This window comes from Myotis yumanensis, unplaced genomic scaffold (assembly GCF_028538775.1).
Source record: "Myotis yumanensis isolate MYYU_CA2020_CCGP unplaced genomic scaffold, mMyoYum1.0.hap1 SCAF_15, whole genome shotgun sequence".
Classification (NCBI taxonomy): Eukaryota; Metazoa; Chordata; class Mammalia; order Chiroptera; family Vespertilionidae; genus Myotis; species Myotis yumanensis.
This window is the reverse complement of record NW_027223766.1, coordinates 29,134,089-29,148,101: the sequence shown is the minus strand read 5'-3', so window position 1 is coordinate 29,148,101 and position 14,013 is coordinate 29,134,089. Positions and strand designations below refer to the sequence as shown.

Below are 14,013 nucleotides of genomic sequence, written 5' to 3'. Positions count from 1 at the left end.
TATACAGGGAAGAAGGAGCTAACTGTGAAGTTCATAAGTCTGACCTCATGCTTCTTTCTTTCTTAACTAGCATTTCTTCTTTTCAGTGTTTCCCCCTAAAGGCAAAAAAAATAAAGGAAATGTGAACTTTGTGTCTAAGATTTTCTATTTATTCATAATTTTTATTTTTATTTTGTTAATCCTCGCCCAAGGATATTTTTCCATTGAGTTTTAGGGAGAGTGGAAGAGAGAGGGAAAGACAGAAAAACATCTATGTGAGAGAAACACATCGATTGGTTGCCTCCTGCGTGAGCCCTGACCAGGGCCCGAACGGGGAGGGGAGAAGGGGAATAAGTCTACAACTGAGGTATATGCCCTTGACTGGAATCAAACCTGGGACCCTGCTTCGGTCCACAGGCTGACGCTCTATCCACTGAGCCAAGCCAGCTAGGGCTCAACATTTTCTTTTAATGATTTAGAGAGCATTTATGCTTACTTAGGCAATAGATGTGGTCCCTTGATAAAAGAAAATGCTGTATTGCTATTTGCTAGCAGTTGTAATGGGACTGCAGTCATACGAATCATTTGTAAATTGTTTAAAGGGTTGAATATTGATGGATTTGAATATTAAGGAAGCTTTTGCTTCCCAATCCATTTCCCTGACTAGTTCGGTGGAAGCCAGCGCCATTCCGGGTTTTGGAGCACCATCCATGCTGTCGAGCATGCTCTGGTGTCAGGGCATGGTCAGGGTTATCCTCATTATGTTCTCATTAGGTTCAGAAGGTTAGCTATAAACAACAGGCTATAAACTCAGATCACCTTTAAAGAACCGCAGCCTGGGTAGAAAGGGCTATAAAGATTTCTAATCTTTAACCTAGGAAGCCCGAATGTTGTTAACTTCTTTGCCCTCCTTGAGATGTCAGCACACCTGGGGTGCTGACAGAATTGGTTGACCCTCTTGGAACGGCCTGGACTGAAGCCTCCATCCTGCTAGTTATCCTCTTCCACCTGATGGCTCCCAGGCCCCCCAGCTTTCTTTCATCAGTGTGTTCATGCAGAACTTTGCAATAAGCTTGGCCCATGATGGCTATCGGCCCACTGAAAAGATATGGTTTAGAAACTGGATATGTTATCTAAATTTTTACTTTTAATTTTCTTCCATAAATAGTAAGAACTTCTCTATACATAGATTTTTCCCCCTAAGTTTCAGACTAAGCAAAATAATAGTTTCTCTGTTCATCCAAATGTTCACGTTAACCACCTTCCTCTTCCATTTCAAAGTCATTGTTCTTATGACGAATCCATATTTCCCCCACAATCCAGAGAAATGTAAACTCTTCCATTCATGTCAAATTGAGAATGGGAAGCTAATGTCTTGTTTTGCGTGGCTGGCATTCTCTACTGAGAGGTCGAAAAGGCCAATGAGAAAGAGAATGGTGCTCTTAAATTTGTGTCCTCCTGTGCTTACTGCTTTCAGATGAGCGGATAGTTTGTAGGGGAGTGAATTACCCATTCATCTAGCTCAGTGAAGGGTGACTTCTTAATATGGACCTCCTCCCAAAGAAACAGCATTTTGTCTGTGGTCAGAGATTGTCATGCACCAGTATGTGAACTTGGGCAAGTCTCTTTGCTTCTCGTTGGTTTCCTTGTATATAAAATTGAGGTAGCAATGTATTTTTTGTGAGGATTAAATGAACTTCTGAGATTACCCATTAGATGATGTAATGAGGAAGGGAAGCCAACATTTATTGACCACCTATTATAGTGTGTTATGTCCATTGTCATGTTTAATGTCATCTATCATGGGCAGAAAGTATTGCTGTCACCTTACAAAAAATAAGGCTTTGGGAGAAACAGTCACTGGCTCAAGGTTATCTAATAAGTGACAGAACTGGAAATCACACCAATGTTCAAACTGCATACCTGCTGTCATGGGAGTGGGTAGGAAGGCTGGGTGAAAAAGATGAAGGGATTAAGCAAAAAAACCATAAAAATTCATAAACACAGACAACAGTATGGTGATAACCAGTGAGAAAGGGGGGTGAGGGGAGGTAGAAGAAGGTAAAGGAAGGATAAATGGTGATGGAAGGAGACCTGATTTGATTTGGGGTGGTGAACACATGATACAATATATAGATGATATAATACAGAATTGTACACCTGAAATCTAAATAATTTTATTAACCAATGTCATCCTAATAAATTCAATAAAAAAGAAGAGTGTTTGCTTCCTTTCCCCACACTCTGTTTCCTAAAGTGAGAAAGAAAGGCTGTGCATAAAAGTGGGTAATAAGTGCTAAATTTTTGTTAAGCGTTAGCTTTTTTTTCTTTTGACAAACCAATGTAGATATTATATACTTTCTTTTGAAATTCTGTAACATTGATATTGCATTCAAAAAATATGTTTTGAAGTTCAAAAGAGTTACACAAAATGTGATATAGACCTACCCATTTTGTGAGCTATCAGAACAGATGAAATATACTGGAATGATTCATGACCATATGCTGTGCTGTGTATCATTCTGAAAGGTATAAATCAGCTACACTTGAAAGATAAATCAAAGTTTATAAAACATAATTATCTTGTATTTGGTCTTTTTTAAAAAAAAATCTTGGTTCTTTACAATTTTTCTATCAAGTGGTTTTAAATGAAGATCTCATGACTATCATATGTCCATAACAGTCTTCTTAAATGATCCCATTATAACGAATATTGGCTTACTAAAGTGAAAAACCTAAAGGCATAAAACAGGTCCTACTAGAGTTAGTTGACTAACACAGCTCACATGTTCCGAGAAGAAAAAATCATCCTTGTAACATAGTGAAAGCATTTTACAAGATTGGCTTCAATTTTTAAACTAGATTAGAGTATTGAATTCTAACCCTAAATTATAATTCTTTGTCACGAGGTCTGTACTGTTTGACAAATGCTCATCTCTTGAGTAAGAAACAAATGCTCTTAGGTTTGTGTTGTTTTGCAAACGGATTAATTCATTAATGGGGTTGTCGAAAGAGCACATTTTGAGGCAGAAGAAGTCTTATGTACTTTGAATATATTACGTTGACTTTGCAGTTTACCTTAAATGGTGGTTTAAATGTTTCAACATTTAATCATTTTTTGTTTTTCCTTTACAGTGGCTCCACCCACACGATTAAGATATAATGTGTTATCTCATGATAGTATACAGATTTCATGGAAGGCTCCAAGAGGGAAATTTGGTGGATACAAACTTCTTGTGACTCCAGCCTCAGGTAAAAACTATCAACTGTGTTTTCTAGAGTATAGCAATCTGTACACATAGGTAACTAAAAATGTGTAGTGCTAAATGTTGCTTTAAAGGCATCTGAAAATATTTTTTATTAATTTAATATTTGAGCTTGACGTCTTACCTTCTAATTAAGAAAGTAATATCCCCAAAGTCCAAAGAAGGACCATTGCCCCCACCCCGCCTAGTTCTCCTCAGGTGAAATTTCCAGGCTATCAAAAATTCTTATCATGTCTGTTTCAACATAGGGTGAATACTTTCGTTCTAAGGACACTTAAAAAAATACCATACATCTGGCCCTAGACAGTTTTTCTCAGTGGTTAGAGTATTGGCCCTTGGAATGAAGGGTCTCTCATTCAGTTCTGGTCAAGGACATGTACCTTGGTTGCAGGCTGGATCCCCAGCCCGGGTTGTGGTGCAAGCAGGAGGCAACCATTCGATGTGTCTTTCTCATATTGGTGTTTCTCTCTTTCCCCCTCCCTTCCACTCTCTCTAAAAGTCAATGGAAAAAAAATGTCCTCGGGTAAGGATTGACAGAAATAAAATAAAATAAAATGAAATACCCTATATCTGATGGCCAACAGTTGTGACTGGCTGAGTACATTGTGATTAATTAACTTGATAGAATATATTCAGCAATTATAAATTACAATTATATAAGCTAAGTAGTTATTATAAAAATAAGTGATAAATTAAAGCAGGAAAAGCAAAGTTAAATTTATTGATCATGAAGATAAAATAGTTATGTAAAAGATGCTCTTTCATATTTCTGTCAGCTCTCATTTCTTCTAGGATCTGTTTTCTTTTTCAATATATTTTTATTGATTTCAGAGAGGAAGGGAGAGGGAGAGAGAGATAGAAATATCAATGATGAAAGAGAATCGTTGATTGGCTGCCTCCTGCACATTCCCAACTGGGGATCGAGCCCGCAACCTGGGCAAGTTCCCTTGACCAGAATCGAACCTGGGACCTTTCAGTCCGCAGTCTGATGCTCTATCCACTGAGCCAATCCAGCTAGGGCTAGGATCCATTTTCATATAGTACATAATAAATACTCAATAATAACATATTTGTATAATGTATATTTATATAAACATAATATTTTTTCCTTTATTGGTGATAAAGATGGTTATGTGGATGTGGACTACTTTTCCGTTGGAGACCTTTGCCCAATTCATTTAATCAGGCAGACAGATGGTCTGTTGTTCGTAAGCCTGGACCTCTTACCTGAGAGCGGGTTTAAAATTTCAAAACAACAAGCAGATAAAATACCTGGCTTCCTGCTGTGTGACTAAAAAGTAACCTTCTTTTTATTAACAAATATTATACATAGGCTTCTTGGAATGACTTTGGGTTTAGTGCTACCAGATGGCAGCTTTGCCCGTGTGGGCTGACAAAGTGATTCATTTGTAGAAAGCAATATTTTCTTCTCAAACTCTGTTTGGTTCAGAGTTTTCCTTTTGGAACATAGCCCAATTTTGAAATAACTCTGACTTTAAAAAAATATAGCTTGTTTTCTAAATTAAACCATTCTGGGAAATTTCAGTGTAAGAGATTCTTAAACATTAGTATGACTCTAAAGGTCAAAATATTAATTGCTAATATGTGGTACTGCTGAGAATTTCCCATGTCCGATCTTGAAAGGTAAATTTTTTATCCAGGTCATCAGTGTGTTAACTTTTCCTGATTAATTGCTGATCATACCAAACTATGAAGCACCCCAAGCAGGTGCCACTGAGGAACAAAAGATCTCCAACTCTTGCTCCCACACCTCCAGTGACAAAATAAAAGTTGAGGATGAAAGCAAATTATTTCGTTGTGAATACTGGGTTTGTTTTCCTCAGTGACCTAATGACCTTCCCAATTGAATAAGACAGTCTTGACACTCTGGTATCTCCTTGATCAAACATAAAATAAATTGAATAAATAAAAAGGGTAGCAAGGCCCTACCTCGAGAGACTTCGCAAGAGCCTCCCTCTTGTATCTTGACTACCAACATGCCTTCTAGACTGAGGAAGACCTGAAAATTTCAGGGCCACATGAGCCATGGCCATGGTCGCATTGGCAAGCACAGGAAGCAGCCGGGGGGCTGAGGTAATACTGGTGGCTTGCATCATCACAGGATCACCTTTGCCAGGTTCCTTTGGGAAAGTTGGTATGAGGCATTACCACTTAAAGAGGAACCAGAGTTACTGCCCAACTAACTGTCAACCTTGATAAACTCTGGACCCTGGTCAGTGAGCAGACACGGGGGAATGCTGCCAAAAGCAAGACTGGAGCTGCTCCTATCATTGATGTGGTGCAATTGGGCTACTACAAAGTTCTGGGGAAGGGAAAGCTCCCAAAGCAGCCTGTCATTGTGAAGGCCAAATTCTTTAGCAGAGGAAGAGTCAGGGTGTTGGTAGAGCCTGTGTCCTGGTAGCTTGAAGCTACATGGAGGGAAGTTCATTAAAATGTCCACAAATACAAAAAATAAAATTAAATTAAATAAAGTAAAGGGTAGTAAGTACATCTAGTCATAAAGTGTTTGTATACATTTTAGCACTACAAGACATGTTCCAAGTATTTTTATAATAATTTCTCCCAAAGTGTATTCCACAGTACCCTGCAGGATGCTAATAGCTATTATAGAACCAAATAGTTTAATGGTCAAATAAATTTGAGGAGTGATATTTTAAACTGAGTTTAAAGCTTTTTTATTACAGGATTCTCAAAGCCTTTAAAAGAATACATCCTATGCCTTTCAGAGAGGGATTCTAATGCACAGTTTTCTAAGATAATTTTTTTTTTTTGTAGATGAGTTTTGATTGATAGAAGTTCATGAAACCAAAACTTAACATCTCGGACACAAATGCATTTAAGAAAATGGGTTTTGACAAGAGAAAGTCTCAGTTCTGCCTTTGTGTAGTAGGAGGCATGGATGATAGTAGCATGGCATTTCAGACTTAATGTCATTAATATTTTTAGAATACTAGAGGCCCTGTGCATGAAATTTGTGCATGGGCCGTAACCGGTTTGGCTCAGTGGATAGAGCGTCGGCCTGCAGACTGAAAGGTCCCAGGTTCGATTCCGGTCAAGGGCATGTACCTTGGTTGTGGGCACACCCCCAGTAGGGGGTGTGCAGGAGGCAGCTTATCAATGTTTCTCTCATCGATGTTTCTAGCTCTCTATCCCTCTTCCTTCCTCTCTGTAAAAAAATCAATAAAATATATTAAAAAAAAACAAAACAAAAACAAACAAAAAAAAAACCTGCAGACTGAAATTTGTGCATGGGGTGGGGGTGTGTCCCTCAGCCCGGCCTACACCCTCTCACAATCTGGGACCCCTCAGGGGATGTCCGACTGCTGGTTTAGGCCCGATCCATGCCTGCCTGATTGCCCCTAAATGCTTGCCTGCCTGTGTGCCTGATCTCCCCTAACTGCCTCTCCCTGCCTGCCTGATTGCCCCTAACCACTCACCTGTCTGCCTGATCGTCCCTAATCGCCTCTGCCTTGGCCCCCACCACCATGGCTTCGTCCGGAAGGACGTCCAGAAGGTTGTTCGGCTGTCCAGTCTGATTAGCATATTACACTTTTATTATTATAGATGATTAAAACATAATCTGTGTTATGTTTTATTAAGCCAGCAAATTTCAGGCTATTTTTTGCTGCTACTTCTTTTTTTTGCTACTACTTCTAAAGGGGCAGATGCTTTAAATTAATTTCCCTTTTCTCAGACATAGTAAATGCTGCCAGAAATTAGAGAAGAAGGGTCTATTTGAAATCTTGAATAGAAGATTGAGTATTTAATCCATAGCATTTTTAGGAAAGCCTTAGATGTCAGTCTAATTTGATGGAGAGATAATGGGGGCTTGAAATCTTTTCATGAACCAGGCTTTTTAAGTAGCCAGGTAATGAGTGGTTCCTTCAACATCCTGAGCCAGTGATGCTCAGATTTAAGGTAATTAAATTGCGAGTGCTTCAAGGATGCTTTGACTCACATTAGAAAGGCCATAGGAAAAATTCCAGCGTAGATAATTACATTCAGTCTGCCCATATCTTCCCTTTCACTTTTAAGTGAAATTCTTTCCTTGAAGAGTATATCTGATGTTGACGGCTTCCTGTCTTCTAATCTGGTACTATGGTTTCCCCTAGTGTAAAAAGGCAATAGGGTGTTATGATGACAGGTTTTTATGAATGTGTTTTTATTGAATTTAGACAACTGAAACCTGTGCTTAAGTTTTCTCATGCAAAGAGTAAAACTGAAAATGAAAATAAAAAGTATATTAAAATTAAATGCTATGCACATACATAATACTATGATATATATTTTTAAATGTCTTCCCCTTTTAAAAATCTTGATGGTTAGTAAAATCTCTTAATGTACACAGTTAACCTACTTTTTAGAACTGATTTATCTTTCTGTTTTATTATAGGTGGAAAAACCAATCAGCTGAATCTCCAGAACACTGCAACAAAAGCAATAATTCAAGGTCTTATGCCAGACCAGAATTACACAGTTCAACTTATTGCACACAATAAAGACAAAGAAAGCAAGCCAGCCCAAGGTCAATTTAGAAGTACGTATTTACAGGTCTTAAAGGGCTGCCATGGGATCTGTCCCAGCTCTGAGTTTGAGTCTCTGGTAAATATTGGAGCAGGTTAAAATTATAAATTATTTAGATTTGAAGGGATCTTAAAAGACATTCTGCACAATCTTCCATGAGCTCCTTCTATCACTATTACTCTTCTGCCTCTTGCTTCACCCATTCACTATTCTTTAAGTTTTAGTTTTCAAGTGCTATCCATGACAATGTCTGCTGAGGCTTCCCCAGACATCTTATCTACCTTGCATAGAATAGGTGCTCAATAAATATTTAGCAAATGACTGAATGGATGATGCATATACCTCCTCTATAGTACCCCTAGTAAGTGCCAATCCAGTCTGTACAAAACCAAAATATACAACAGGGAATTTAATCCTTTCCAATAACTAATCAGTTGACATTTATGTTGGCTAGGTCCCGTGATAAACAGATTTGTGAACAAATGCAACATGGTAAGTCTTAGAGAGAGAGATTCAGGACTCTATAAAGGGTGGTTCTCTCTCTGCCCCAGTAATGGGCTGGGAAGAGAGTACGGCTTCATATTTGAACTAGTTCTTAAGTAATAAGTTGTGCAAACAGAGAAAGGGTGGGGCATGCAGAGACATTCTAGAATAGGGCAGAAAGCTCTGAGGCAGCCCAATCTGTGTCTGCACCATTCCATTAGAAAGCTTTCCCTTAAACTGAGTTTAAAACTTGTTCACACAGGCCCTAATGCTTCTGCCTTTCAGGAGATATTCATTCATTCATTTTTTTTAAATTTAAAAAATATATATTGCTTGTCTACTAAGTGTAAGCCCCTATTCTGGGCACTAGCACATGACAAATTCCTGTCCCTATGGACCTTATATTTTAGTGACTAAAGATTACACCAACTTCTTCTTGGAGGTGGCCTTTCAAATGTTGAGGTCACAGCTTTGCGTTATCATGAATGCAAACGGAAGAGGCCCATCCTAGTTAACCTTCTGGGTAACTTCATTGTTAAGATAGATTCTTAAAAGAACCTAATTTATTATTAAGAACAATTTTAAACATTAAAAAAAATTAGCAGAATTGTACAATGAACCCCTAAGTATCCAACACTCATTTCAACAATTAGCCATTCATGGCCAATCCTGTTTCATCTGTTACCCCCCCCCCCCCCCGGCCCCCCATATTATTTTGAAGCAAATCCTTGCCATCATTTACATAATAATAACTTTTAAAATCTTGCCACTGGGACTAAATCCATAAATCTGGGAGGCCATGGGTTCTAGAACTGAGTGTGCAGCAGTGTTTATCTGATTTTCTATCTCTCCCTTTTTTCTTTCTCTTCTAATTAATGTTTTATGAGACATATTTTGTGAGTTTTTTAGATTAAAAAAAACTACAACTTTTGTTAACCTGCTACCTCTTAAAACTTCTAAACGAAGATGATTGGTAAGTCCTTCTGTCAGCAGGGCATACAAACGTTTGAAATGTTACATTGTTTTGTAATTTGCATTGTCTGGAAGCCCAGAGAAAGGTTTTTAATGTCATTTTCAATATAAAACAGCCTTCTGTCTCAGTTTATTGGCACTGTGCCTCAGTTTCTGGCCTCTGACATTCCTACATGAATAAGCAAAATAACTTGTCTTCAAGTTTGTGAGAAGCAGTAAAAGGGACAAGGAGAAATGATCATTTTACTATAGTCTGAAGGTATTGTGATTACTGATTTCACTGACTGGGCAGCCTAAGAAACACAGGTGGCCTTTAAAAGGTTTCCCAATAGCTATTTACTCTAAACACTCAAAAGAATATGCCTTTGTTTTCAGCTCACTTAGCTCTGCTGAAATTATCTTAGTGAAACAGTCTAACTGCTTCGTTGGATAAATTATATGTAAGCTTATATTTTTTAGCTATGTTGTTTGTATTGGCAGGATAGAGAGATTAGTTCTTCCCAAATAATAGTTTGTAAGAATGAGGTTACAGTAACTTCGTTGGATGGCTTCCTTTTCCATTTTGCATTTCAGTTACATTTTTGCTCCCTGTGAGATGGAGCTAAAGCCTGTTTTCCCTTCCCTGGAAAATTTTCATGGGTGGATCCAGGAAAATGATGATCCAGACAAATCCTGAGAATATAGGTTTGGAATTGTGTAGGGAATGGAATTCTTTATAAATCCATCTTATGAGACAGGGAAGCTTAAGAAATAGTCCTTTTGTTTTGAAAACAAAAAGGCATGTCTGGTGTGTGTATTTGACCAAACAATTCAACCACGTCTAGCCTCAGTGTCCTCATCTGCGAATGGGGGTGATGACATGTGCCTGTTATCGTGTGGGTTCGCTCAGTTCAGCACATAGTAAGGCGCACAGTAGCTATTATTATGATTAATGCCACTTAGCTTTATAGTCTGTTTTCTACTGATTTCCCGCCTGTGTGAGGGAAACAGAAGTTTCGTGTGACATATGTGTTACATGTGACCTAGTGGTCCAAATGACTGTTATTTTTCCTTGTTCACTTATTGACTTGTCAATGACCCTGTTTTGGAAAACTTTCTTTTCAGCCACCGTTTTCCTCTTTGCAGTGGCATTTTGCTTATCTATGCCTGCAAAATCTTGCTTGTCTTTCAAAGTTTGGCTCAAATGTCATTTTCCCAGTAACATTTCTTGAGTCTTTGGAATTATTCTTTCTCAAACCTAGTTGTACTTTCCACACTGCTCAGCATAATTTTTCTCATATTAAAGTTGCAGATTTTTTTTTTTTTTTTACAGAGGATTTAAGCAATCGGAGACCATGGCCTATGTGTGGGTGGGATTGAAGATGTAGATTTGGAAATTATCCTAAGAAGGGTGAGAAACTTGTGAGATGATAAAATTGAAGGTGGGGCATACAGAGATGCAAGGCAAATTTAGTATATCATGTTTTAGGAATGGAAGCAGAAAAAAGACCCAAAGAATGAGAATGTTAAGGAGGGTTCAGAGGAATGCAAAAAATCCGAGGATAATGCCTTTGTAAAACCCAAGGGAAAAAAGAATTTAAAGAATGGGGTGTTCCATATAACCTAGCAGTTCCACATCTGGGTATCTATCTGAAGATAACAAAAACACTAATTCTAAAAGATATATGCACCCCTCTCTTTATTGCACTGTTATTTATAATAGCAAGATATGGAAGCAACCTAAGTGTCCATTGGTAGATAAATGAATAAAGAAAATACACACACACACACACACACACACACATTGAAATATTACTCAGCCATATAAAAGAATGAAATCTTGCTGTTTGGACAACATGGGTGGACTTAATGCTAAGTGAAATAAGTCAAATACCATATGACTTCACTTATATGTGCAATCTAAAAAAACACAAATGAACAAACAAAACAGAAACAGACTCATAGATACAGGGAACAAACTGGTGGTTGCCAGAGGGGAGTGGATTGGGGGATGTGTGAAAAGGTGAAGGAGACTAAGAGGTACAAACATCCAGTTATAAATTAAATAAGTCACAGGAATATAATGTATAACTTGGGAATATTATCAATAATATTGTATTTTATTGATTTTTTTTAGAGAGAGAGGGAGAGGGATAGAGAAATAGAAACAACAATGAGAGAGAAACATCAATTGGCTGTCTCCTGCATGGCCCCTACAGGGGATGGAGCCCACAACCCAGGCATGTACCCTGACCGGATATCGATCCCGTGACCTCTTGGTTCATGGGTCGATGCTCAACCACTGATCCATACTGGCTGGGCTCAATTGTACTGTTTTGTTAATATATCACTTGTATATCATTTGTATTGTGGGTTTGTGTTCACCACCCAAAGTCAAGTCTCCTTCTATCACCATTAATTCCCCTATTGCCCTCTTCTACCTCCCTCACTCCACTTAGAATGGCATTTTGCTTATCTCTGCCTGCAAAATCTTGCTTATCTTTCAAAGTCTGGAAATTACCATACTGTTGTCTATGTCTATGAGTTGTTTTTTATTTTTTGCTTAACTCCATCACCTTTTTCATCTAGCCCTGCCACCCCTCTCCCCTCTGACAACTGTCTGTTCTCTGTATCTACGAGTCTGTTTCTATTTTGTTTGTTTGTAAGTTTATTTTGTTCATTAGATTACAAATATAAGTGAAATCATACGGTATTTGTCTTTCTCTGACTGACTTATTTTGCTTAGCATAATACTCTTCAGGTCTATCCATGCTATTGCAAAACGTAAGGTTTCCCTCTTTTTTATGGCCAACTAGTATTCCATTGTGTAAATGTACCACACCTTTTTTTATTTATTCATCTACTGATGGACACTTGGGCTGCTTCCAAATCTTAGCTATTGTAAATAGTGCTGCAATGAACATAAGGGTGCCTATATTCTTTTGAATCAGTGCTTCAGGTTTCTTTGGATATATTCCCAGAAGTGGAATGGCTAGGTCATAAGGCAGTTCCATTTTTAATTTTTTGCGGTAACTCCATTCTGCTTTCCACAGTGGCTGCACCAGTCTGCTTCCCTGCATAGCCTATCCTCCAATAAATTTGCTGATTTCTGAGATGTGAATGCAACAACTAAATGAAATGTCTTGCCATCATATCACTTCTGCCTTTTTATAGGGCATTTGTTCAGAAACCATTGCCATTTGGTGGTGGTTTCACTGATTCAAACACCTTAAGGTTCCAAAACAGTAGGAGGAAAGTTCCTATGGTGTTTTAAGCAAAGGAAAGTAAAACTAATGGAGTTCATTGGATTGAATGGATTGAAGGACCAAGGGCATTCTGGGTACCTGAATATTTCATAATGAAAGTGATAAAGAAATACTACTATTTATTACTAGGAAAGCTTGTTTTGAGTTTGAAAGGAAAATATTATGGGGGTTCTCCACTTTCTATTGCAGATAGAACAGGTCCAAATGAGGATATCCATGGCTAAGATCTTTCTAGAACAGGGGCCAACTCATAGGTCTTATCCAGAGACCTGAAGATATGGCTTGAATCCTGTGCCAACACTTTATGGTTTTATGAGAATTTTTTTTTTTAGTTTTTGGCCTCTTGGTCCTTCATTCCCTCATGTATGATAATCATGTTCATTTTATAGCAGTTTTGAAGGATTAAATTTATTTGCTACATATGGCCATAGTGAGTATTTGATCAAAGTAATTTTTTTAAAAAAATATATTTTATTGATTTTTTACAGAGAGGAAGGGAGAGAGATAGATAGTTAGAAACATCGACCAGCTGCCTCCTGAACATCTCCCACGGGGGATGTGCCCACAACCCAGGTACATGCCCTTGACCGGAATCGAACCCGGGACCTTTCAGTCCGTAGGCTGACGCTCTATCCACTGAGCCAAACCAGTTTTGGCTCAAAGTAATTTCTTTTTTTTAAAGAATTTTTTTTTTTAATATATTTTATTGATTTTTTACAGAGAGGAAGGGAGAGAGAGAGAGAGAGTCAGAAACATCGATGAGAGAGAAACATCGATCAGCTGCCTCCTGCACATCGCCCACTGGGGATGTGCCCGCAACCCAGGTACATGCCCTTGACCGGAATCGAACCCGGGACCCTTCAGTCCGCAGGCCGACGATCTATCCACTGAGCCAAACCGGTTTTGGCTCAAAGTAATTTCTTAATTGTATTCAATACCTTCTCATGACAAAGGTGCAAAAAATAGTGCTTCCAATCTTTGGGAATGAGATTCTATCATGGAGCTAATTTCTACTTAGGACTCTCAATATTTGCAATGGTTTTAGTAAAACTCATTGAATATTTTCTTTTAGACTTTAACATAATATGTTGCTGTATTTCTACTTTTCTTCCAGTTAAAGATTTGGAAAAAAGAAAGGAACCAAAAACCAGAGTCAAGGTGGACAAAGTAAATGGGAATAAACCATCTGTACCAGAAGGTCAGTTTTTAAAATTTGCTTATATTGGGGGCTGAGTTGTTTTAATTACTCAGGCAGTGCACACACATGTAGCTGTTGGTCCCATCAGAAGATGGGATCTAATGTGAAAATCTTCCTCAGCCCCATTTCACTCCTCCTTCCTTCGTCACACATAATAACTGTCAACACTTCCCTCTCTCTTACTCTCTTGTATTCAATACACCTCCCAAGTTCTAGTGAATTTATTTTCTATTGAAATACTGACAGAATCTGTTCATTTCTTTCCATGTCTATTGCCAACACTCAGCTAAGGTTCCATTTCTTTCTTGGCATGCAGTATTTTTTT

General features: G+C 38.2%; 1 protein-coding gene and 1 pseudogene across 4 annotated transcripts in view; both read left to right on the top strand.

The window, feature by feature from the left end:
- COL14A1 (collagen type XIV alpha 1 chain) overlaps positions 1-14,013 on the top strand; it is a 179,148-nt gene that overhangs the window by 15,577 nt on the left and 149,558 nt on the right. For all 4 annotated transcript variants that reach the window (XM_070392050.1, XM_070392051.1, XM_070392049.1 and 1 more), the window contains exons 3-5: positions 3,115-3,231; positions 7,660-7,803; positions 13,605-13,688. In XM_070392050.1, coding sequence (XP_070248151.1) covers positions 3,115-3,231; positions 7,660-7,803; positions 13,605-13,688 — 345 coding nt within the window. The remainder of the gene's footprint in view (positions 1-3,114; positions 3,232-7,659; positions 7,804-13,604; positions 13,689-14,013) is intronic.
- Positions 5,243-5,672, top strand: LOC138993542 (large ribosomal subunit protein uL15-like; annotated as a pseudogene).